The 26,575-nt window shown below is 41.2% G+C and overlaps 1 protein-coding gene across 4 annotated transcripts in view; it reads right to left on the reverse strand.

The window, feature by feature from the left end:
- Positions 1-7,661: 7,661 nt before the first annotated feature.
- IL17REL (interleukin 17 receptor E like) overlaps positions 7,662-26,575 on the reverse strand; it is a 64,552-nt gene continuing 45,638 nt past the window's right edge. For 2 of the 4 annotated variants that reach the window (XM_024109334.3, XM_024109353.3), the window contains exons 9-18: positions 26,065-26,119; positions 24,127-24,290; positions 21,631-21,678; positions 19,862-19,919; positions 19,346-19,491; positions 15,097-15,162; positions 13,740-13,797; positions 12,409-12,525; positions 9,436-9,490; positions 7,662-8,642 (exon numbers count right to left, since the gene is read on the reverse strand). In XM_024109334.3, the coding sequence (XP_023965102.1) occupies positions 8,603-8,642; positions 9,436-9,490; positions 12,409-12,525; positions 13,740-13,797; positions 15,097-15,162; positions 19,346-19,491; positions 19,862-19,919; positions 21,631-21,678; positions 24,127-24,290; positions 26,065-26,119 (807 nt within the window). In that variant the 3' untranslated portion in view covers positions 7,662-8,602. The remainder of the gene's footprint in view (positions 8,643-9,435; positions 9,491-12,408; positions 12,526-13,739; positions 13,798-15,096; positions 15,163-19,345; positions 19,492-19,861; positions 19,920-21,630; positions 21,679-24,126; positions 24,291-26,064; positions 26,120-26,575) is intronic. The other 2 variants (XM_024109337.3, XM_065554980.1) reach the window with 1 other exon arrangement.

A 26,575-nucleotide genomic window follows, 5' to 3' on the forward strand; every position in this document is an offset into this window, starting at 1 on the left:
TAAGGACCTGAAATGCAGCAAACCTTGAACACAGACTCAGTGTGTTTTTTGTTGGCTACTTTCCAAACATCTCCCACAGCTCTAGCTGGGTCTGGTTGCAGTATTAAATGTTTCATGTTTAATCAAATAAATGTTAAGCTCCCGCAGCTGTCAGGAAACACTTGATAGAAACTGCAATTGAAAAGGTGAAGGGGAATGATTCATCCAAAGAAAACAGTACTTTGCATAATTTAAGGAAATAATTATTGAGTGATATAATAAAGAATTAATGTTACTGAACACTTCCCTTTGGAGCACACTGTGAATGAGTGGCTGATTGAATTCAGTGACATATTCCAGCTCTTAGCTTTATTTAATGTCACCGGTTGTATTATTCAGCAATACATAGGGAGACAAGAATAATTACAGGTGCAGTAAGGTGTGGACAGGAAGGGGACATGGAGTCCAAGAAAATAACAATTTTGGTAAAATGTTATAAAAATAGGTACATTGCATTGATACAAATAAAGGGCTAGATTGTGCCACGGTGGACAGCCTTGTGTGGAGAGGTATGGGGTGTGGAAGAGCTCTGTTGGCAGTAGGGAGGTACCAGTGGAATTCGGCCTTCTGTACCTGGCAACCTTCTGTGGATGATGGGGGGGGAGGGGGCATGTAGGCTATAACCCAGCCCCTTTCAGATGGCTAGTGCTTCCTGGGAAGACAGCAGAGAGCCCATAGGCTTATAAAGCCTTATCTAAATTCTAGCATGTGTCTGACCTTTACCGGAGAGGATCCTTGAGTCCTCTCCCCATCTTGCACGCCTATAAAGGCAGTAGCACAACCTGGCTAAAACTTGGTCCTTATGTTGCATAGCCAAGGGAATACATGGCATTATAATTACTAGGAATTTGTCCTTTCAGGAAATAATTTGTGGTACTGCACGCATTGTCAAGTAAATTAGCATAAAAACACATTTAATTGCAATTACTGTGAACTACTAATTACTACTAATGAATTGCTGAATAGATATATTATTTTCCTGAGCCTAATGAGGTCTGGCCTCCTTCATGACATAATTTAGGGGGTAATGGAATATTCTCTCTAGCAGGTACATGGGCGGTTGATTTCAAGTTGCAGCTGATGAGGCAATGTCTACAAGACAGAATGTGTTTTGCTGAAATTTTTCTTTCACTCATGCAAACATGATCCAGACCCTCCCCCCACTCCTTAACTGTTATAATACTGGGGTGTGACGTTATCTGATAAAATATGACCGTCTAGATCATTGTTGCTACAACTGTTATATAATTGCAACAAATATTGTACAAAGTATGTCATGTAAAGTGTCTATGGAAGGGTTATGATTTGCTGAATATAATTATGCTATTTGTATGAATGTATCATTTTTGTATTTGAAGTTATGAGTATTGGCTCTATATCTGTATTTCAAATATATTGGCTCCTGTGGTAATGCCCACAAGGTATTTAGCTTGCACATCTTGAAGGGACTATTCAAGTTAAATGGCTCATTGAGGAACCCTTAACTCACAATGGGCCATAGAATATGCCTATCTACACTTAATGGACTTTCCTTTGGTGGCCTTTGCTATGACTAAGCAAAATCATGCATGTACAGGTGACTCCAAGCATCATCTTGTTACCTGTTATTTTCCACAGTGAGAACAATGGGTTTCTCTTCACTTGGCAGAAGCTATAAAAGGCCCTGGAAACAGCTCCATTTTCCCTCTTTCCTGCTCAAACCTCTGGACTATGAATTTATACTAATGGGAGAATTCTAACCAAGGGACTGAGGACTTCCAATGATTTGGAAGCAATCAGAGACTTAACAAGCCAGCTGTTTATTCCATCACTGTTATAAGCCTGAATTTGCAATTAGTGTATGTATTTGATTCCTTTAACCAATTTTAATGCTCACCTTTCTTTCTTTCTTTCTTTCTTTTAATAGATAAACTTTTAGATTTTAGATACTAAAGAATTAGCAACAGCATGATTATTGGGTAAGATCTGAGTTGCATATTGACCTGGGTGTGTGGCTGGTCCTTTGGGATCAGAAGAACCTTCTGTTTGATAAAATTGGTTTTAAAGAACCACTCATCTTTAAGTTTAGTGCCTGGGTGTTGAATACAGGACTGAAATGCCTAAGGAGACTGCTTTTCTGGCTTCTTGTTAGCCAGTGTGGTGAAACAGAAGTTTACTTTTGATGCTGGTTTGGTATAGGAGAATAACCACCAATTGGGGGGGTGGGTGTCTGCCCTATTTCTCATCAGTTTGTCCTGAATTTGGTATCCTCAGTGGTGACCCACACAGGCACGGTGACCCACACAGGCACGGTGACATGGGAATAAGGGAGAAACCCTGTGCACAACATTTTAGGCCCTCTCCAATTTTTGCAGCATTTTTGTAAGAGCTATCAATTCTAAACTTTCATTTTAAAAAATATCTCTGCAGCTATTACAATGAATGCTGCTGCCTTTTTAAGCCAGCCTTACAGAACTCTGTCTCCAGGAAAGGACAGCAGGAACAATGGGAACTGTCACAAGCCCATCAGCCCATCATTTGCCTTTCTGAGCAGGGAGGTAACAGAAGAGTGTGGGTGGGTTTTGTGAAGGACAAGCAGGGCCACTTCCCATATACTCTTGAGGATCCCATCCATCAATTGAGAAGAGTTCTGTTACGTTAAGCATCCAGAAATGTAGACGCAGATTCAGTTTAACCAAAACTTAAGTCCTGCAAGTGGTTGACCCTCTCCTACTGCAGTTACTATATCTTCCCTGCAGTGGACACCAACCGCTGCTGAGCATGGCTGGTGCTTTAGGGTCACTCTAATAGCCTTTCCCCGCTCCGGTAGCAGCATGACTGGTGCAATCATTTCCCACCAGGCATTATGAGCTTGTCTACATGGCCCCACAGTGCGGACTACGGGGGTGTGTGAACTGCAGTGCACACTGAGTGTAGAGCTATAACTGCCCCATGTAGACCCTCCTAGCACAAACTAAACGGTACCTAGTTTGTATTAACATAGTCCCATTTACAGTTTGTTCTAGCAGGGTCTAACACGGGGCAGTTATAGCTCAACACTTCAGTGGGCATTGCAGCTCACACCCCTGTAGTGCACACTGCAGGGCCATGTAGATAAGCCCTATGTCTCTACCAAGCATCCAAGATCAGCTGATAACAGGCTACTCGCAAAGTAAAATGCCAAACATTTACTAACCAAGGAAAATAATTAAATGGCCAAGAGCTTCATAGTTCCCCACGGCTTGAGAGCACATATAACATGGACTTTTAAACTAATCTTCTCCCAGTCTCAGTTCTAGTTCCCTGATCAGGTTTTTATAGCAACTGGAACATATTATCTAAGCATCTTGGGAGCGCTTGCCTCTCCACAGGATTCCTTAGCTCCAGCTGGTCCTAATTGAAAATGCAGCCTCCTCAGGCACTTCAGGTCTTGGGATACAGAAAAGAGGGTCTAAATGAACTCGAATGAACCAAAGAAATAAAGACAAAAGAAAAGGGAAGCGTCTGACTGTGTGCTGGTGTGAACGGGCAACAGAGAGAAAAGGAGAGAGATTCATTCCCACCTCGTTCATAGCAGAACAGATTCCCAAAGCAGACAAGGGGCCCATCCCCAGGCTACTGAAAAGAGAAAGGACTAGACTCTTGTCCTTCCCCCTTCTTTCAGAGTATTCAAGAAAGGGTGGTCTAGTAGTTGGGAACGACTATTGGGCAACACAGGTTCAGGTCCCTGCTTTGCCTCAGACTTTATGGATGATGTTGGGCAAAACATCTAGGGTCAGATTTTCAAAAGTATTTAGGTATTGAAAGAAGCAGACAGGCACCTAGTGTGGTTTTTCAAATGTGCCTAAAATTCATACTTCAGTTAAATGCAACCTGAATAGTCACATCTCTTTAGGCTGACCTCCCTGTCATACAGTGGTGGAAGCAAAGTCTTTGTGGAATGGGAGCCACAGCTATTCTTCAGGAGAGATATGTGCAGAAAAAGAAAAGCTGAAAGCTCTTCCCCAGAAGTAGTGGAATCAGCTACTGTAGATTTTTCCTAAATCCAGGATTTCTTTCGGGCTGGCCCTTGAGATGAACCCTCAGCAGCATGATGTGCCTCTGGAAATCCCCAGACTGCAAGAAGTCTTTCCTTTCTCACTGAAGCTGCTAATCGCACGTGGACAAAAAGCTCATATGCTTTAGGCACATCACCACAATTGGTACTGTGGGGCCCAACTCACTAGGGCAGGGGTAGGCAACCTATGGCACGCGTGCCGAAGGCAGCACGCAAGCTGATTTTCAGTGGCACTCACACTGCCCAGGTCCTGGCCACTGGTCTGGAGGCTCTGCATTTTAATTTAATTTTAAATTAAGCTTCTTAAACATTTTAAAAACCTTATTTACTTTACATACAACAATAGTTTAGTTATATATTATAGACTTATAGAAAGAGACCTTCTAAAAACATTAAAATGTATTACTGGCATGCGAAACCTTAAATTAGAGTGAATAAATGAAGACTCGGCATACCACTTCGGAGAGGTTGCCAACCCCTGCACTAGGGAAACCCCAAAGTGACATCAAAGTTCAAAGAAGCAATAATGGGACTTAGCAGACAGACTGCTAAATTTCACTGGCAGATCGTCAAAGGTGGTTGAGAAAGGCTGTTGTGGGGATGAAGGAGACAGGACAAGATTATCCATTTAAATTAGTTCCAGAAAAGGGTGTAGTTTTGAGCCAGTTCTTATTTTGCTTAAGCCATTTTATTAGCCAGTAAGGAGCTGTGTAGTGTCATCTGTTTAAGTCTCCTAAACCAGCCGTAACTGGTAGCAGTAGTAGATGTGACGCTCTGTACCTCGGGGGAACACCCTACACCCCCTATGTTCATCTTTATAAAATGACTGTGTGGTATCCAATGCAAAGTTTGTCATGTTGGGTGTCTCCGGAAGGCTCATAATGCACTGAGCATAGTTGTTATAGTAATTGTTACAGTAATGTTATAGGTTATACTTTATGTATATAGTTATAAGGCTGAAAATGTATCCTCATGGCTTAAAGCAAACCCATGCAAAAACTCTCCAAGAACAGAGAGGCAGTTCACACCTCCCAGGACAAACCCAGCCCAGCCTCACAGGAACAAAGGACGCTGGCCTAGGCAGCAACAAAAGAATCTGTTAGACCCTTGAGGGAGTCACCCCCTTCTTTGGTCAGTTTGGGACTGCCATGAGGTAATGCTCCCCTGACTCTGAAGGGGGGGGCAAAGCCAAGAGGAAAGAAAGGACATGATAAAAGGGAGGGACATTTTGCCATCTCTCTCTCTTGCACCTACATCTACAGACACCATCAAGCGACTGAAACACTGATCAAAGGGGAGAGCCTGGCTGAAAAGTAACCAGCCAGCCTGTGGTGAGAAGCACCTAAGTTTTTAAGGACATTGAAAGTGTTAAGATCAGCTTAGAATGCGTTTTGCTTTTATTTCATTTGACCAAATCTGACTTGTTTTGCTTTGACTTATAATCACTTAAAATCTATCTTTATAGCTAATAAATCTGTTTGTTTATTCTACCTGAAGCAGTGCGTTTGGTTTGAAGTGTGTCAGAGACTCCCCTTGGGATAACAAGCCTGGTACATATCAATTTGTTTGTTAAATTGACAAACTTACATAAGCTTGCAGCGTCCAGTGGGCGTAAGTGGACACTGCAAGACAGAGGTTCCTAGGGTTGTTTCTGGGACCAGAGATATTGGCTAGTGTCATTTGGTTGCAAGTAGCTGGGAGCAGCTTACATGCCAGAGGCTATGTGTGAGCAGCCCAGGAGTGGGGGTTCTCACAGTACAGCAGGGTAAGGCTGGCTCCCAAAGTCAAGGATTGGAGTGGCCTAGCAGATCACTGGTCCAGATAACACCAGAGGGGAATGTCACAGTAGGCTGTTATCCTTTATGTGGACCAGTTATTAAAAGGGGGTGGGAACATAGTTTTCCAGTGGGTCTCACAGCTATTTCCTAACAGCAAAGGAATGCTGAGACTCAGGACTCCTGGGTCCTATTCCAGGTTCTGGAGGAGAGTGGTTATAGACCCTTCTGGTTCTGTGTCCCCAGCCTGCCTCTGTCCCCTTCTGTTTCTATCCCACCCCTCCAGCTCCTGCCTGAATCCCTCTCTGCTCCTGTTCAATACTCCCACCCTCTCTCCCACTTCCTCCTTTGCTGCTATCCCCTTTCTTTTCTGCTCTTTCCCGTCCTCTGACTTCTGCAACCTCCTCCCCCAAGCCCTCATTTCCCACTACTCTGCATTCCAGCATGGCCACTGCCACTTTTTCCTTCTCCTCCCTGCTCTCACTTCCAGTACTTGCTGACACAGCAGACCCTGACTGCTGGGAGAAGCAATTTCAGGGGAAGTACTGCTCAGCTTCTTCAAAGAATTTAGCTGCTAAACTCTAACATCTCTAGTGAGCATGTACCAAGTGGAATTTTCCAAAGGCTCATAGCTTGGCCAATTTTGTGCAGCTTTTCATACAGATAGCAAAAGGCACATCCCTGACAGTAGGGATGGTTAAAGTTTGAAAAAGTTATAGGCAACTGAAAACAGGGTCTTAAATTGGGAAGTGTCGGGCAGCCTTAACTAGAGGCATAACCGTCAACTCTCAATCTCAGAAACTAGTAACTGGAGGCTACATGTTCGGTAGTTACACGCATGTAAATCCAGCTTAATTCCAGTAAGTTCAGTGCAGTTTTGCACAAGCATAACTGAGAGCAAAGGGGCAAAATTCCACCACATTTACTCATATTGAGAAACCCCAATGCAATTTCAATTTGAGCAAGGGTGAAAGAAGATAACCTCCAATCTGACCCTAAGATTTTATTGCAACAAAGCACATTAGACTCAGTCCTTCTGTCCTAGTGAACTTTGGGTAGTGGTTCTCTGCTGGGGACAGATGAAGAGAATACTAACCCCATATCTCCAGATTGTGACACACCACTTAGAAGTGGGAGGAGCCAGGATTTGGTCCAATATGAGCAAAGAACTGTAAAATATCAAGAGGGTACTATCTCCACTGTTCTGCATTGATTGTGATAGAAGTACATATATGGTTATAGGGAAAAAGAGATATGTAAATTAACCAGTGCTTCAATTAGCAATCCATTTCATGGTGTAAAGCTCCACACTTTCAGATAACTGAAGGGTTTAGAGAGGCGATCTGTGCTCCCCTGCTCCTTGGGCTTCAGTCCTGCATAAGGCAGGCCTTCCCCACCCCCAACCCCGCTTCCATCTCAGTAAAATGCACATTCAGTGTAATAGACTTTAACATCAAAGGAGCCGAGCATTATTTTTCCTCCCTCAGGCCCCTAACGAACCATATGTTTCAGCTCTGCAAACATGTCTTCAATTGACACACTGCTTTCTTTTCTTTTTTTAAATTGCCCCCCGAGGATCCTAAAGCAAAAAGGCATGCAGATGGAAAATATATTTTATTGATCAACCTCTTGTTCCGCTCTCTCCTTCCCTCCCCTGCTCCCAACCTCCTATAATCAATCCCACGTGGGTTTCAGGCATCACCATTGTTTATGTCTCAGTTAACGTCACTGCCTTATTACACAAAAGGAATTAAGAATGTTTGACAGGAGTTTGGAGAGTTTTAAAAGAAATAAATGACAAACACTAAACATTTTGTATAGTGTGTGGTATTATTTTCAGTTGCAAGTATAAATATTGGCATTATAATACAAGACAAAAACACTTCAATTCATTATGTTGACAAAATACTTTTCTTAAGAACTATATTTCATGTAAGAGTTTTAAACAACCAAGAAACCAGAAGCCTGATCTGCTTCTCTTTGAAGTCAATGGGGGTTTTCCCATTAACTTAATGGGAGGAGGATCTAGTTCCTTAGAGAGGAAATGTACATTGTCATTTTAATTATTTAACAAAGCTATGAAGATGTTTCCATTTTTTCCAGAAAATAAAACAAAAGGAAAAATGCCTTTGGCTCAAAGAAATACAATATATAAAATACTGAATGCAGTTATTAGATAGACCTGAGAAGAATTTCAGGGATACAAGTCTGTCTATGGCAAGATTTGCCACAATGCTCTAACATTATCAGAAAGGCTTCAGAAAATAAAGAAAGCTATGGTTCAGTTCACTAGAGGTTTATATAAAATCTCTTCCATTCCATACCTCTTAGTAATTCAGGTTTGTGGTTTTAAAAGGAAGATTTAAAAGGAAGAATGTGTAAATCTTGAAGTACCCATACTACAGCAACTGGGGTGCGAAACCTGCCCACTTCTGGCATCTTAAATAAACCATTCATTTCACAGGAAAATGTGGGCCAGATTCTCTACCCACATGATCTAACCAACCTTTTCTGTTCTTGAGATATAGGCAAACAGACTATGTGATACTCCCTCATTTGAAGAAGTTAAAATGTTACACTCTGAGCTTGTAAAGCCTTTTACACTTGTGAATAATCCTACCAAAGTCTGTTTGCATGAGAACGGACTACTCGTGTGTACAAGGGTTTGCAAGTAACATGTAAAGTCAACCTGATATTGAGAAGGATGTTGAGGATCTTGAAAGAGTTCTGCTAAATTCACCAGCCACCATCATCAATGCAAGGAAGAGGTACTCTTCACTCTAGTGGAAAAACTAAACAGGACAGGAGATTGGCATTTCCCCCTCATTTGGAACAGAGTCTATTGCAACAGTATAGCATTAGGATTTACACAGTTCTAAGCCCTTCTCAGCAACTCAGGGACTTGATCGCTTGAGTCCAAGCAGTGCACAGGTGTCCAAAATAAAGAAATGATTACACTTCATACTAAGTGGCATCACTTTCCTTGTGGAAAGGCAGCGATTGGCGTGGTGTAAGGATGGGAGCACCCTGTTAGCTGAGCAGTGATCCCTCCATATCAAGGTTAAAGTATATGTTTTCCCTTCCCTGACTGTTTCCCTCTCTCCCCCTGCCCTCCTTTGCCTCCCTCTTTGGGTTGGGCCTTTTCAGTTTGAGAGCTTGAGGTGCGCTCTCTCTCTCTCTCTCTCTGTTCATCTCGCCTCTTCTGGGGGCTGCTCCAGAGCTTCCTTCTACTCTTATTATGGAGACGTCTACCTTTCCCTCTTTCTCTTCCTGTATTCATTTATTCTCTCCTTTCCCAGTAATGGTACCCAGTCAGTTCTGACACCATGCGGTGCAGGCAGGAACCCAAAGAGAAACACGTGTTTCCAGAAGGGGCATGAATTTTATCAATGACAGAGAAAGTCAGGACCACTTCCAGGTGTAATGGGATCTACAATACTAATTCCAGTACAGATATTACAAAGCCATTGCCTCTGCTCTGTGGACAGAGGGTTTTACCAAGGCTTCTTCAGGGTTGTCAATCCCTCATCTCTCACAAACATTAAAAAACTGACATGCTGTACATTGAAGAGAATTGTTGACTACCTCTGCCTTATGATCTGTGCTGGACTTCTGCCTTCATGCTTCTTTCTGTGAAAAACTGAGAAATAAATCATAATGTAAGATGCCATTTTATTTTTACTTTAATTCATACATTTATTTTAGCAGTAGCTGATTGGAAATATTCATATCTCTTAAATTACAGGGGGAGGGGGAAGAAAACAGCGATCAAATGGAAAAGAAGGTATAAATTAGAGAAGTCTTGTGTCTTAGCCAATGCTTTTAAAAATGAGGGTATGACTGCCCAGTTCCTTAAGCTCTGTTGCTTCAGAGGGAAAGTCATGCTGAACGCAAATTTCAGTGACAGATGAAAAAAATATAATGTATTAAATATGCCAGTTGGAAACCTTGCCTTGAATTTGGAAGTAGATTAATCTTCATGAGCATGAACTAATTTTACCTCTGATATAAGGGTTTTTTAGTCATTGGATGCTGAATTTCTGGCAGCAAAATACATTGGAAATAACGTTAAACCATTTTGAGAAGACTGATGCTGGACGATGTTTTTACAGATGTACATGATAATTTTATTGTAAAGACACATGTGACGTATCTGGCATATAACTATAAAGATGATCTTTTTTTCTCAATCCCATGCCAGAGCAAACCATGAAAAATCATTTACAAATATTTGCCCAGTGATCTGATCGGGAAAGGGTTTGATAGTCACGCTAGCAACATGAGTCACAAATGAAAAATAGCACTGCCACTGACTGTTACCAGCTGGACAGGCGCAGTGTTAATGGGGGAGTTTGCGGTATCTACCATGAGTAAAGTTATTTATTTCTTTGTACGGTTTTGCACCCCTTACATAGCTCCAACCGTACTTATACCAATCATTACAACAGACACCCTCTGTATGAAAACCACACAGTTACAATGTAGGACAAATCCTGCTCTTACCCAGTAAAAAAGTGAGATGAAGTGTGAATGCTGAGGGCCAGATTTTGATACCTAAACTCATGCTCAAAGTGTTTTCTACAGTTTTGACTACACTTTCTCTGCCCTGTATTGACCGGCTGTTTTCTCCAACCCCGTCCTGCTTTCTCCTAGTCTCGTCATCTCTGCCTCATTCCTCCCCTGCCCCTCACACCCTTTTCTTTCTCTCTCTCTCTCTCTCTCTCTCCTCATTGTCTTTCCTGCCCTGTCCCCCTCAGTCACCTCTTCCTTTCACTGTCCCCTCTCCCTTCCCTTGTGCTGTTTGGCTAACTCCCTTCAACTAAACCCCATCCCCCACCCGTGAGAGAGAGAGAAATATTGTGGAACTAGCAGGCCATCACACTGATTACTCTATGTGTATGGTATTTCCCTTTCCCCTACCCTTTGTCTGTCTTATCTAGTTAGGCCATGTCTACACTAGCACTTATGTTGGCAAAACTTTGTCACTCAGGGGCATGAAAAAACACACACACACCCCCGAGCAACATAAGTTTTGCTGGCATAAGCGCTCGTGTGCACAGCACTATGTCTGCAGGAGACGCTCTCCCACCACTTGTTGAGCTGGTTTTATTATGTTGATGGGAGAGCTCACTCCCGTCGGCATAGAGTGGCTGCACGAGCACTCTTACAGCAGCACAGCCATATCGGAATAGCTGTGACGCTGTAAGCTTTTAAGTGTAGACATTGCCTTAGGGTATGTCTACACTAAGAAATTAGTTCGATTTTATACAGTCAATTGTGTATGTCCCCACTAAGCGCATTAAGTCGGCGGAGTGCGTTCTCAATACCATGGCTAGCATCGACTCACGGAGCAGTGCACTGTGGGTAGCTTTCCCACAGTTCCCACAGTCTCCGCTGCTCATTGGAATTCTGGGTTAAGCTCCCAATGCCTGATGGGGCAAAAACATTGTAGCAGGTGGTTTTGGGTACATGTCGTCAGTCTTCCCTCCCTTCCTTTCTCCCTCCCTCCGTGAAAGCAACGGCAGAGAATCATTTTGCGCCTTTTTTCCTGGGTTACCCAAGCAGAGCCCATAGCACGGCAAGCATGGAGCCCACTCAGTTTACCACTGCTGTAGTGAGCATTAAACACCTCGCGCATTATCCTGCAGTATGTGCAGAACCTGGCTAAGAGATGCCAGCACGAGGACAATTGTGAAGAGGACATGGACACAGACATTCCTGAAAGCATGGGCTGTGGCAACTGGGACATCATGGCGGCAGTGGGGCTGGTTGATACAGTGGAACGCTGATTCTGGGCCCAGCAGACAAGCACAGACTACAAGTTCTTTAGGGCAGGGATTGTCTATTACACCATATTTGTACCGTGCCTAGCACAATGGAGCCTAATATTGGTTGTTCCCTAGGCACTACCATAATAAATAATAATAAAATGCTGATTAGCATCTTGCTTCACAAATAGTACCATTGAAATCAATGGGTCAACTCTTGGAGTAAGGCACTATTCAAGGTGATTAAGGATATCAGAATCTGGCTTGGAGTAAATGAAGTCTAATTGACTTGATGTTTTGCAGACATATACTTCTTGGTACATACTTGGGAGCAAGTTTTGTTTAAGCTAGCTGCTTGAGAGACTGCCTCCCTCCCTGTGCAATACCCTGGCACTCATGACCATTGTGGAGACTTCAGCTAGCAGTCCCCTTGTTTAAGAAGAAAGGGGTTAGCAAGAGGACATTGTCAATTGCAGGCCCTGAGCTTTGGCATTAACTTCCTCTCCCTTAGTTCACCAGAGCCCAGATCTAGAGACCCTCAGCAGATGCTGCAAAACATGCCTCTTCTCCCAGGGTTTTATCTGGGACAGGAGTCCAGAGTACAGTGTGAATGATCCGGTGAGGTGTCGGGGCATGGATAATGAGAAAAAGTTCATTGTGGATGCTAGGGAAGGATTTTTACTATCCTTCCACTATATACCATTACTGTCTATTAGTTTTTAAATCTATATTCCAGATTGTCAAGAAAATATGGACTGATTCTCCAATTAACATTCCCTTGATTATGTACCTGTTAAAATTTTATGTCCAAGGAGAGCCATCATTGTCACCAGGATTAAAATTATTGCTGTCAGCAACATGATCCTTATGGAGTTTTCATCATCTTCTTGACTCCGGGAAGATAATGCTGGGAAAATGTATTTATTGTTATGTAAAATGCACATCTGAGAATAAAGAATTTCTAAATAGTGACTCTATTCACTAAAAACATAACACTTGCTGCAGACCACAAAGTGCATTTCTTGAGGCTTCCAAACAAATAGCTGGAACTAGGAACTGCCATACTGTCCATCAAGTCCAGTATCTTGCCTCTGAAGTAGCCAGTGTCAATTGCTTCAGAGGAAGGTATGTGAACACTGCAGTAGGCAAATGTGGGATAATCTGCATGAAACATTAGATCTCATCTTGATCTCTAATAGATAGAGATTGGCTTAAAACCTAAGGTTAAGTGTTTGACTTTATGTGGTATTGTATTTTTCAAAGAAAATGAATTACCAAGTCCCATACAAGCACTCCCTCAGAGCTCTGCTGCCAGAATACAATTACAGGCCCCAACGTTTTTAGAGTCAGGCTTCTTAAAGTGAACTGTGAAGTGCTTTTATGGTATAAGCAAAAATGTGCACTAGGAATTATATATCTAAAGCTATGTTTTCAAAGGGTCTTATGAGCAGGTGATTTTCCCATCTGCTTTTAACACTCCATAGGCCGTGTATGGTCTCAACCCTCACCCCCTTCCTGTGATATGATTTTATTACAGCAACTGAACAATAAGATGACAAAGTATAATTGGAGCCTTCTTCCCAGCTTGACTGCACTTAGAGTTCTCAGTTCAGCGCGTCTCCTGTTGTGCCTTGTGCCTTAGATCCAAAATCCCAGTCTCAGGGCTATCCCTCCTGTGAGCCCTGATCTGAACTCACTACTGCTTATTGCTAGGTCTTAAAGTTACACACAGTTGAGCCCATCATTGTATCTGAGAACTTTTCAAACCATTAATGAATTTATCCTTGCAACACCTCCATGAGGTAGGGAAGTGCTATTATCCCCTTTGTACAAATGAGGAACTGAGTCACAGAGGGATTAAATGACTTGCCCAGAGTCACACAGAAAGTCTTTGGCAGTGCTGGGAATTTATCCTTGAAGGTTTACTGAACTCCAATTCCGTGTCTTAGTCACAACATCACCCTTCCTCTTACTTACTGGGTAACGAGAGCAGGATTTGACCCTGAAATCTGCAGCCCAGAAGGATGGGGATTGTTGTGTCAGTCCCAGGAGACCCTGATTCTGCTGCCAAACCCATCTCATCTATTTCAATCTTTCTTGTGACACATTATTAGTACTTACTGCATTGGATATCACAGATTTGTAGTGGAACAGAATAATCTACATCTGTCCTCCAGCCCTTTTAAAAGAAAGAAAAAATGGTTATTTCCCTCTCAACAATATGGTTAATGATCATTTGTTTTGACAAAATAAACATTGGCTTGTTAGTTTACTGAAATGAATGCAGATGTTTTTTTAAAAATCTGTTTAATAGTTTAGCTTATACACCTCTACCCCGATATAACGCAGTCCTCGGGAGCCAAAAAATCTTACCGCGTTATAGGTGAAACCGCATTATATCGAACTTGCTTTGATCTGCCGGAGTGCGCAACCCCAACGCCCCGGAGCGCTGCTTTACTGTGTTATATCCGAATTAGTGTTATATCGGGTCGCGTTATATAGGGGTAGAGGTCTACTTGTGTCACTCTTAGTCACTTTCAGGGTTATAGAAGATATAGCTACTAGGGAATTTTCTGTTGGGATGATTGTCTGATGGAAAATAAAGGTTCCCTGGCTCACTTTCTAGATGGCCCTTGTCACTTTCACTTTCTGACTAAAGGCAGAAAGTGACAATAGCCTTCCAGGCCAGCTGCCAGAGGCAGAGCACCAGAAGAACTTTCTACCTCCCCCCACCCCCCAGGTCCAGCTGATTCCGGATGTTTGTTTTTCCAAAAAGTTTTTTTTTTACAGTGTGTCTAGCATACTTTTGGGTGCTATACAATAAGAATAAAAATATTTCTTAAGTTTCTGGTTCAGATACTCACAAAAAACAAATTTAACACTCACTTTCCACGTGGAATTAAACCTTTGAGTTTCAAATTCATTTTCTATTAACATATCTGTTAGTAAAACTCAGTTGTACAGATACATGCTGGCATTTTCGTACATTATTTGCCCCGCTCTGTTTCAATAATAGTCATTTAAATGTGTATCGGTGCACGTCTGCTGTATGCTGTATGTCTCCTTGTTTACTATTGTATACATATGCCTGAATGCACTAAAATCCTTAGACTTGTTTTTTAGAAAATTTTAATACATTTATTTGTTACTTCCCTCCGCCCCTCTGACTGTAATCTTTCCATCATAACAGGTAATATAGATGGAGGGGTTAATTTAACAGCCCTTCTTAATATTCCACTGTTTGCCATCTACAAAAATAAGAGATCAAGAATGGTCCTCTACCTTAAATAATGAATACAAGCTCGGCAAGGGACAATAGCAGCACATTCAAACTATTAATAATGCTCTTTGTAACCTACAACTGGGTCACGGCCAGATTTGGCTGGGAGGAGGCAGCTGCAACACTGCCCTTAGTTTCTTATTTCCACACCAGCTTGTTTATTTAGCGCATAGTATGTCTACAAATCAGCAGACCTACCTGAATGCAAACTTGTGAGCCACATATTTCACCTGAAATATTGACAGATGTGGGATGAGAGTCACCCTGATGAAAACAAAGTGGAAAGCTGTTAACTTCATAGTTCTTGGGCAATCAAAATGCATTGTCTCCCTCCAGCTCTTTGGTTTTTTTGTCAGTAATGTTACGTATTTGACCACCTTAAAATTTATGGCAGATTGTTTTCATTATTGAAGGCTCTTTTATTTTTAAGGACTTCCCTCCTCCATGGGTATGGAATGCCCTGAGCACAGTGCAGCCAGTTTGGTTCTGCTGCGTAGAAGGTGCAGGATTTGGGGAACCCATGAAGAGGGCCCATATCCCAGCACATTATGGAGCACAGTACTGTGTCTAAGTGCATAAGGTGGATTTGAGGGTGCACCAGGAAGGGAGACTGGGTAATGATCCACTTTCCATTTCCCCCACACGCCCAGAAGGGGAGAATGCCAGTCATAGAGCCTGCTAAAGATGGGAGGCTATGGCAGGAGCCATCAAAGACTTCTACTTGTACTCCGTTGCCTAGCTGGGCCAGAGGGGAGAATCCCGTGTGCTCCAGATCTCCCCATCCCACAGCCAGCTACTCAGGCTGTGCTCTGAGAACAGGATTACCCTGAGGGTAAAGTTGCCCTAAAAAATTGTTCTGCTGCTTAAAATATTGTTATTTGTGGCTTGTGCACAAAAAAGAAAATGACTAGTTCTCTGGAACGATGGGCCCTGCACTGCTTTTCCTTTCTCAGCAATACTCCTGTTGAAGACAGGGATAATTTAGGTAAATGTTGCCTTAACCCAACATTATTGTGAAGACATTAATATTGAGGCTAGGAACAATTGTTTATGGGAACAATGGCTCAGTGTTAAGTCATCATGAGACCCTGATGGAAATTGCTCATAGTCTTGGAGCGGGAACCATGTGGAATCTACGTGAGTTCCCATTGTATCGTCACTAAAGAGAACAGATCAATCTGTACCACAGGACTTGGAAACAATGGATATTTCTGAACAGACTGGCACTCTGTGTGATATGTCCAGTTTCACAATAATATCTGGCTCAGATCCAATCCTACTTAATCATTCCTCTTACCCATGAATTTTCAGTCATCTAAACTCAGGAGGCCATTAAAACCAGTAAGTCTGAATCTTGCTGTCCTTATTCAGGCAAAAATCCCACTGAAGTCAAGTGGTCTCCTATATGTAGTGCTTATTTATTCTTCTGCTTTACAAATCCCAGACTTCTGTTTTCCCTTTACAGCTATTCTGTTTAGCTCAAATGCATATGTAGCTATATTAGAAACAGCAACAAAAATACGTTCAAAGAACGCTGTTTTGGTTGCAAAGTCAAACACCAGAAAATTAGAAAAAGCCAGCTTTATGTTTGTCCACACAACCTTAATTCTGCCCCCTGTGTTTCCCATCCTGGGCACTGAATGAGTAAGGGATCATGTCAAAAAAACAGTACATCAGGATGTAATTATAGACTGTGTCATAAAATGCTTACGCACAAGGGGAATAAATTAAAGTTACACGCAACTGCCAATCGGATATTTCCCAACTTTCAAGTGCTTGACTTGACACGTGCAATCTAAATAATATTCTCTTAATCCACAATTTTAAAATAGAATTTGTTTTTACCTTGCCTTATCCTTTAGGAAACCCTAAAATTACATTAACAGAAAGCTGTTATACCAGAGGAGGGAATAGATTGCTGAGTTATGTGGTTGGTTAGAGGGGAAGGGAGGAACTTGGGCCAGTTCTCTTTACACATGCACACACACCCTTGGGAGTTGGGGGAGTTTCACCCCATGTGGTGCCCCAGAGGTGAGATGGGCCACTGGGCCCAGATACTGGGTTCAGGGCCTGGTTGGGGGAACCTGGTCTCACTCTCTTCTTCTCTCTCCTCCATCCTCCTGAGGAGTTGGGGGAGCTCAAGCCCTATGTGGGTTGCCAAAGGGGCAAAGATGGGCCTCTGGGTCCCAGGCAAGTCCAGCCTGATTCCTGCCCCATGTGGTGCCCCCAGAGAGGGTGCCCAGACTAGACCAGCTCTCTCCTCTCCCCCAGCCAGAACATCTGCTCTATGAGCTCCCAGGACAGTGTCTGCTGCTGACGCTGTGCTGGCAGCAACATGAATCCAGCCATAGAATGTTTGTGTATAATTACTATTTTGATATGCTGCCAAAACCTTCCTGAGGAATGTAATGGAGAGAGGAGAAATGGCAATTTTTAATCTCAGCAAAAGCTGATCAGAATGCCATGGGACAGGAAGAGGCACTTTGCTAGCCAAGGGCATTCTCCCTGCAGAATAACAAAGGCCTGCTAGAAAGGAAGGCGATGAGAGCTTCTCAAAAATGGTCGCAAGAATCCTTTACAATGGAAATTTAAATATAGGGATCACTACCAGCTTCCCCATACCAATGCAGAAATGAATACATATATGGCCAAATGCATCCGGGATCAATGCTTAGCTACCAAGATAGTGCCTTAGTAATGTAATAATAAAATAATGGACTTTAGATAACAGAAAATTCACTGATAAAGAGAATATTTTCCTACTTGAATATAGCCAGATACTAATGTGAAACTAGGCATTCCATAGAGAGCAGGTTTAGAAACACTCATTGAGTGCTCTAGTCTGGTAGGAATATGAGCAAACTATGTGGAGTGCCTGTCACAAGACCACGAGCATTTTCCCTATATCTGCTGATAAATTAACCACAAGCTATTATTTCCATAACCATAAACAATGGCTTGCCGCCACAATAACTGAGTGTACCATGTTAACAAATAGAGCTAGCCAGGAATTTTCCAACAAAATGTTTTTTCCACTGGAAAATGCCGATTCTTCAAAACCGAAATGTTTCGCAGAAACATTCTGGTTTCAATGAACTTCCGCCAACACCTGCCTGGTTTTCTGGTGAGCTGCTGCGGAGCTGGGACCCTGGAAGTCCTGGGAACCCTGGCTCTAGCAGGGTAGAGCCAGCTGCAGTGTAAATATACCCTTGGGTCTAGTCCTCTGCTCAAGCTGGAGCGCTCATGGCTTCTAGAATCTGCATTCCAGGAGTGAGGGGCAGCCCAGGGAATCCCCAGGAGTCGGGGGCAGCCCAGGGAGTCAGGGGCAGCCAGTTGCTCAGTTTTGTTTCAGAACAACTGAATGTTGTTTCTCACTGAAATTGTTCAGAATTTCCTTCCTGCAAGAAATTTCAAAATGTCTCATTTTCATTCCAAATCAGAACAAAACCTTTTTTCAAAATGTCAGAATTTCCCACAGAACAGAAATTCTGAGTTACAACCAACTCTATACAAATATTGTTGGCTTGAGGACAATCCCACAGTTCTCTCTCACTGTACTTGTATAACATGCAGTGCATGACTCTCAGTGACACTAAGGCATCTTTACACCAAACTGGCAGAGAAAGGGGCCTTAGCTAGGGTGTGGGTAGAATATATGTCCATTTTAACTTTCCTTTACACTGTTTAAAGGGGTCTTAGAGTAAGTGAGAATCAGGCCACAGTGCTTGCTAATTCTTCTAGAAAATAAGGCTCAAAAAGTCCCATGGTATCCATTATCTTTAGCTAGATATATGTCCAAATTCACATAGGGCTTGCATTGGTGTCAAACAGGGCAAGAACTTCCCCTTCCCTGGGGGATCTATGACTGTCCAACACTTCCCAAAAAATAGCCAACAGTGTCCATAGAGTTCAAGGATAGACTGTACAGTGGTTCTGCATCCACAAGGCAGTCTATTCCCCCAGGTGTCCTACGAAAAGCCCAGCAGAGCATAAAGCTGCCCTCCCTACCAGAAACCTCAAGGGAGATCAGATGTGAGATCCACTGTATGTCCCTGTCTTGTGTGAACCGCCTGCAGCACAGCAAATCAAGCTGGCACAGGGAGGTATAGCTCTGGAACATCCCTGCACCAGTGGAAATGAATTGGGCCTATGAAGTGCACATATTTATAACTAGTACAACAACAAAAAACTACATTAAAGAACATTCAAATTGCAAAGTCCAGCACTCAAAAGTCACTTCCGCTGGTGTGTAATTTCAGTGGAGTTACTCCTGATCAGGGTGAGATCAGAACTAAGACTAAATGCTTTAATTGTGGATATTGTTCCAAAGTGTGTGTGCCTGGCTTTTTGCTAGTTTTGTCCAGAGCCATGGATGGCAATAAATTCAAATTAAACATGCCGAAGCTGCCTTATTGATAGCAACTTCTGATCAATAACGCATACCAACCGCTGAGACTGAGTGGCGTATCCCAACAGAGTCACATGAAGACAGCTGTGCCTTGTTACACACCAGCACTGAAAATTGTGCTTTGGTTTGTGACATGAAGGAGACTTGTATCTGTTCTGCCCCGGCAGCAATTCTCATTTTCCAAGCTGAAAGTGGGGAGAAAGGCTGTTATTTTTAAATGTAATCACTCACATAATGAATGACGTATGAGAGACTATGGCACTAGCTACCATGCTGTGCTAAAATAAAACCATTTTTATCAGCTTGAATACCGTCAACTGTTATATCAATAGCTATCTTGATTTTAACAGGTTATTATCTATCTTTACAAATACTTGATTTACTGTGGGAGTTTACAAATGGAAAACCTGCACTGTTAAATATTATTGATGCAATTCAGAGGATATAACAAGACCAAAAAGCTTTACTCGATGAGAGAGGTTGTAGTCTAGTGGTTAATTTAATTTAATATAATTATTAATTTGTCATTTTAATTTAATAAAATAAGTTATTTACCTGGGAAATTCCCACGAGCAAATGGGCATCTAACCCAAGAGCCTTGCTTGGTTGTAAACTGAAAATAAAGAAAGCTGTTAGAAGAGAATTTTGCAGTTTGACTGGCTTTAGCTGGATCTGTAGGCACAAGTTCACTGAATTCCAGAAAGCAGCAAAAGAATTATTCACAGCTTACCTCCCATGTTATGCTCCAAGCTCTGATACTCACAAAGGCCCTAATTCTGCAAACATTTATGCACGTGTTTAACTTTACATTGCTATGCAGTCCCACTGACAAAAAAATCAGTTGCTTAAAAGCATTTTAAAAATAATAATAATGAGCCAAAAACTTACTTTATTGGCTATTTTGCCTGAATAACAACAGCACGATTTGGTCCAGGGATGCATAACACAAATATTCAAAGAATTTACCATTACTCAAGTGCATAAAGATAAGCACATGCTTAAGTGCTTGCAGCATGAGGGCATAAAATGTTCTATTCTGCTTTTTTTGCATTGTCAGTTTAAAGCTGTGCAGTAACCACTGCTATCTCTTAGGGAACAGTAACTGTCCTGATTTCTTCCCCTTAATGAATATTGTTTTGTTTTTATCTTGAGTCATATTTCTTTTATTGGCTGTTAGTTTTATTATTCTGTTTTATGGCCTTGATACTATATTTTCAAGTCTTCTGCATAATCATGTGACTATCATTAAAGCTGCATATGGTAAATGTTCGTGATGATACCGGAAACACATCCAACCACACCTCATTTTAGATTTCACTGCAAACTCAAAAGTCAGACCAGGTCCACGATAAGGTCTGTAAACTTTTCCTGTGCAGATATAGAATCCAACAAAGCCATACTTGGGTGTGGACTCAGGTGAACACTAGGCAAATAGTCATGTGATTTAATGTAATTTGGTTCAGCTTTTCCTATGAAATTCTTATGCGGGTTGGAGAGACACTGAGTCTGAAGTTTTGGTATTTTGAGTGTCTCAAGGGCTATTTCTCTCATCTGCAGTTGAACACTTGGAATACTGGCTTTGAGGGCCTGATTCTGACCTCACTTCCATTACTTTGATATTGGTGTATCTCCACTGATTCCCACAGAGTTACTGCCAATTTGCACCAGCATGAATGAGATGAGTCTTGAATTCTGTATGCCTGATTTTCCACTGCCTTCCACCTTGCCTAGCGATTTACATCTGTGCAAAGTCTGTGTAAAATACTACCCAAACAAAAGCACAGAGCTGCACACCCACTTTGCCCAGGTGTCCATGACTACACAAGGCAATGGAGAATCAGGCCCTGAATTTTATTTTCAGTTTTGGTGGCAGGAATAGGTACTGAAGTCCTTCTCCTTAGCAGCAAGGAAAACAGAGCAAATGAATGGTAATATACATTGCTTTTTATCTATGTCTTCTCATTCTCAAATTTGCCATATTGTGAAAGCACATCTCTATTAGCCATGTTATGCCATCAGCTTTAAAGCCCATTAAAATAAAAAAATTGATGCCATAATATGGTCCCATATGAGCCATTTTTCATATCTGACATTTTTATTGACTTCCATAACACATCCTCCTATTCTAATATTTCTAATATTAGATTTTAAATATTTCTAAATATTTCTAATATTCTAATATTTCTTATTCCTTTGTCTTTTCATGGGTTATAAGGTAAAGAGTATCCTTTTAAAGATTATTAGTGATGCATCTTTTGTAGTTGATACCTGCACAATGAGGAGGAATGGTGTAAATGGTTAATCTACAAAAAAAAGCAATTTACCTTCATGCAAAGTCTTGGATGAGTGTCTACGCGGGAATATTTTACCTGCTTGAAAAGAGAGTGCACAGAATTAGTCAGGTTTACGAACCAGTATCAACAGAAAGAACAAACCACTTGTACATATGATGCATTAGAAAAGGACCCGAAGGTGTTTTCTTTTTTTAAAATGTGTCAATCAGTTAATCACATAAAGTAATTTAATAATTATAATGGGCCAATCACTACCTTCAATAGGAGTTTTCACTGAATAAAGGTACCAGGATTTAATCTGGTAATACCTAGCACATGGTTAGCACTTCTCATTTTCAAAACACATTACAAACAATTAATTAATTTTGAAGTGAAATGTAGTTAATTTTTTTATAGTATGTTTTATACTATGGTCATACTCTACCCTCATAATTAAACAGGACTCCCTATGATGTCAATGGGAGATTGGTGCAAACAACAGGAGAATATGACCAATTAAATCTAAACCTAACTGATTTGGTAATGACTTGCTTTCTTTAATTCAATAACAAACCGATTACACAGCTCTTGTTGTTTCAGGCCTTGATTCAGCAGGCCATCCCTATTCAGCAAAACACTTACGCACATGTTTAAATGCTCTTCTGTATGGACCCTGTGTTTAAGCCCATCCTCATTCAAGAAAGCACATAATCATCTGTTGAACTTCAAGCATGTGATGAAGTCCCACTGACTTCAATTAGGACTTCAGCACATGATTAAAGTTCAGCATGTGCTTAAGTGCCCTTCCAGAAAAGGGATACTTTTCTGAATCAGGGCCTCAGTTATTTTTCAAGGGCCACATCCTTCAAAGACTCATTCAAGTGAGTGAGTGATCCTTACTCATGTGAGTAATCCTATTGAAACCAATGGAAGTGCTCATGTAGTAAGGGTTTTGTGCCCAAGTAACATAATAATAATAATAATAATGGAGATATCCCATCTCCTAGAACTGGAAGGGACCTTAAAAGGTCATTGAGTCCAGCCCCCTGTCTTCACTAGCAGGACCAAGTACTGATTTTGCCCCAGACCCCCAAGTGGCTCCCTCAAGGATTGAGCTCACAATCCTGGGTTTAGCAGGCCAATGCTCAAACCACTGAGCTATCTCTCCCCCCTGGCTTGCAGTTTATGACCTAAGTTTGGTTTCTATGCTGTAGACAGTTCGAGGACAATGTGAAGAATGTCATTGGCTGCACTTCTATACTCAGACCATGTCCACAACTCAGCTCAAATCCCTTTATAAAGAAAAGAGAAAGGAAAAAAGGGGGAAAATGAACCCTGCATTTGAACATTAAAATTAGCCCAATAGCAACAATGGGAAAAGAGTTAAGTGAAAATACAAAATTCACAAGGGCATTTTTATTTTAGTATTCATCTTCTGGTGGCAAATCCATTGTCTGTTTGAATGCTGGGTAATTTTACATGACAATTATCAAGAATAGCAAACTTAGGCCTTGATTCTGCAAAGACTTATGCATGTACTTAGTTGTAAGCACACAAGAAGTCCCACTTGGACTACTGACATGTGTGACATTAAGCATGCATGTGTTTGTGGATCAGGGCTTTATTAAAAGCTTGATATCAGGACAATGGTAAAGGCTGAGTAGTCACTAACCACCTGGCCAGGAGTTCAAATCCTTTCAGCCTTCCAGTTTCAGTATTGCCAACTCCAAATATTAAAAAATCATGAATTGGTCCCCAAATAATCATACAATTGGCTTAACAATTAGGAGACTTTTAAAAATTAAGAATTTGCAGTTCTTTTTATTTGCCTTCTGGTGTTACAGTCTTTGGGTGTCACATTTTCAAGCTTTTCTCCACAACCATCAGAGATAGAACCTTACTTTTTTAAAAAAATGAGATTCTCATCTAACCATATGAATCCAGAATCTGGGGCTTTAGGAAAAGCACTCACGATCACAAGACTCACTTAAAGCACAAGAGTTGGCAACACCTGCTGTGTTATAAATTATCTCTTAGTTCGGAAAATAACTTTTCAGAAAGGCTGACGCGGCCCACAATTTCAATACCCACAAAAACCAATGAGCCTGATTCTTGTTTACACTAAGGTGCTTTACACCAGTCTGGGAGTGGAACGGGACCTTAAAGTGGGGACAAATGTAATTGCACTAATGCTAAGGTGCCATGACACTGCCAGTGTGGTGTAAAGGGGCTTTACTGTACATGAAAATCAAGCCACAGTTATTTTAGGAAACAAAAAACTTGTTCTTTTAGCAAAAAATTCTAGGTTCACAAGAATTTCTACCATGAACCATTTTATCAACAGCATGTATTCAGTTCTCTGAATAACTCATGCTGTTATTTTACAATAACAAGCTGTGTGGTGTATAAGAACCTGTGTAGATAGGATAGAACAAAAACAAGTATTTGCAACTGCCCTTATTCCATATCCTAGCTACTTATGTTACGCATTGGATTTAGGATATTACCCTTAGTCTTACAGTCCTAAAGATACTATATAAAGCTTACTTTCTCTGGAGCTGTAGTTGATGAGTTTTGTAGATCTACACATTGGTCATTCGACTTTGTTAACCTGCACAGGTTAACAGTGACGTGCACAGGACAGGCTGGTTCCCAGGCTAGTGTTTGTGTGGCTGGATTATATACAATGTTATCCCACAGTGCCTTTGTATCTATGCACAAACAGTAGAAACATTATTTGAGGTTAATGAAATTAATCTAATTGATACTGAAACCAAAGATTCATGCATCAGCACTTAAAATAAAACCTAAGGGCCAGATTCTCTATTCCCCGGCCTCTTGGGTAATCATTTCCATCCATGCAACCTTGGCTCAATCAGAATGGTAGCATTTTTCACTGACTTTGTAACTGTAAGAGACTATGCGAGAGGGCATGGTAGTGGCAAATTAAACTCACTATATAGAGAGAGCAAATAAACTCAAACTAGGAGGTGGAGTTCTAGGGTTCTGAATAATTATTAGAACTAAGTGAATAATTCCCACAAGTAAACCGATCTGCATAATTAGCTTCTTTTTCTCTTCCCCGAACATCACAAGCGGACTGCAATTTCACAGATTTATTCAACTTATTTTTTGGTTTTGAGGTTTTTTTCTGTATTTTATGGTTTGCAAACGGTGTACTGAATACTCACTGTTGAAAACTGGAGCTGTCTTAATTAATTGTGATTGGTTTTGTTCCCTGTTTGGATGAATGTGGAAGAATTTCCAGCATGTAGATTTAAAATTGTAATTCTGCAAATACTCATGCAAGCAATTTGGAAATTCGGATTTGTCTAATACCTAATAATAAAAGGAAATTACTTTTCTGCAGGTAAGGTGCACCAGTAAAACTAAGTCATTTGAATGTTCACAAAAAGGTGAACACAAGTACTACCCAGCATCACTGGAGATGTAGTTTGGTTGAGAAGCCCAGCCTATAGGGGAGAATGGGGGCATGTGGTACCCAAACTACAACTTCCCATGAGGTGCAGCAGTGGCTGAGGTGCACACAGTTTAATGCTGAATTGACTTAGAACAAAACATTTTGATATTTCCTAATCAAAACCTTTCAGAACTATTTGTTCTGCCAAGAGTTTGTGTATTCTGACTTTTTGTCCTGGTTTGAGATGTTGAAGTATGAGAATTTTCCTGCAGGACAGAAACCCTTCACCACACAAAACACTGAAAACCTATTTCACTTTCAGTTGTTACCACTCCCCCAAGCCAGATTGTGACTTCAATGGAACTACCTGTGTGAGTAACTGCTCACCCAAGGAAGAGGTTTGTAATCAGGCTCACAGTCTGCAAATAATCTTACATTTATTATCGGCTTCCTATTTATTAATGCACCAGATTCAAGCTCCTTACTCTAACCTTTAAACCTCTACACGCTTTCCTTCATGTCATCTCCTACTCCCACTAAGGTTTCCTCTGATCCTCCCTATTAACCACTCCCACACTCAGTTCTTCCCCTTCCTTTATCCACCCTTTTCCTTTGGCAACAGCCTCCTCCTTCTTGTCTGCCAGACCCCTGCCTTCAAATACTTCCTTAAAGTCTACTTTCTTCATGAACCCTTCCCAAAGCTGAGCTCCAAGCTGTTGTTTCATTCTGGTCTCCTTGTGCTTGAATTAAGAAACAAAAATTATACTAATAGGGCCAATTTCTGCTCCCATTTACACCATTTGATATCAATAGAGTTACCTAGCATTTATATTGGTGTAAACTGAGAGTACAATTTGGCCTATTAGAAAAAAATCTGATGAAAAATATACATAGTAATACCTCATTTTAAGAATTATTTTCTGTATTACAAATAAAAACGGTCACTTCTTAAAATGCAGCAATCCAAGCAGTGTCATTTTATATACAAGCACATTTAAGGAGATGGTACATGTCAGGAACTGACTAATAAATACTCAGCCACGCAATAGTTACAATCTACTTGCCATTTTTAAAAGGGCAAAGTTGTGTCCTCCTTGCATCTGGGATCGCCGACCAACCCTGCAACCCAAAGAATTGCCATTAGCTAGTCAATTATATTCTCAAATCTGCTATTTTTGAGGCAGTTCAACCCACATATTCAAAGTCAGAACACATCCAAACAATCCAGCCACAGAGATGTGTCACAACAGCTGTTGGATTATTCTGGTTTTCTTTCAGATTTTCCATAATCGAATGTTTATGTTTGATTTTCATTTCATTTACTTGACATTCCAATTTAAGTTTTATTAGTGGCAAACTCTTTTAAATTCCTGAAATGACACAATATCATTTCTAATATGTAACACTGTTGATTTATACATTTTGGGCCCCAAACCTACTCAAGTTGAAGTCAATGGGTGTTTGGCCATTGACTTCAATGAGTTTAGGATAGACCCTAGACCTTTTTGCTGGTAACCAATTGAACACTTATATCCTGATCCTGCAAACACATATGCATGTGAGTAGTCCCACTGG

The sequence above is a fragment of the Chrysemys picta genome, chromosome 1, assembly GCF_011386835.1.
Source record: "Chrysemys picta bellii isolate R12L10 chromosome 1, ASM1138683v2, whole genome shotgun sequence".
NCBI classification, from domain to species: Eukaryota; Metazoa; Chordata; order Testudines; family Emydidae; genus Chrysemys; species Chrysemys picta.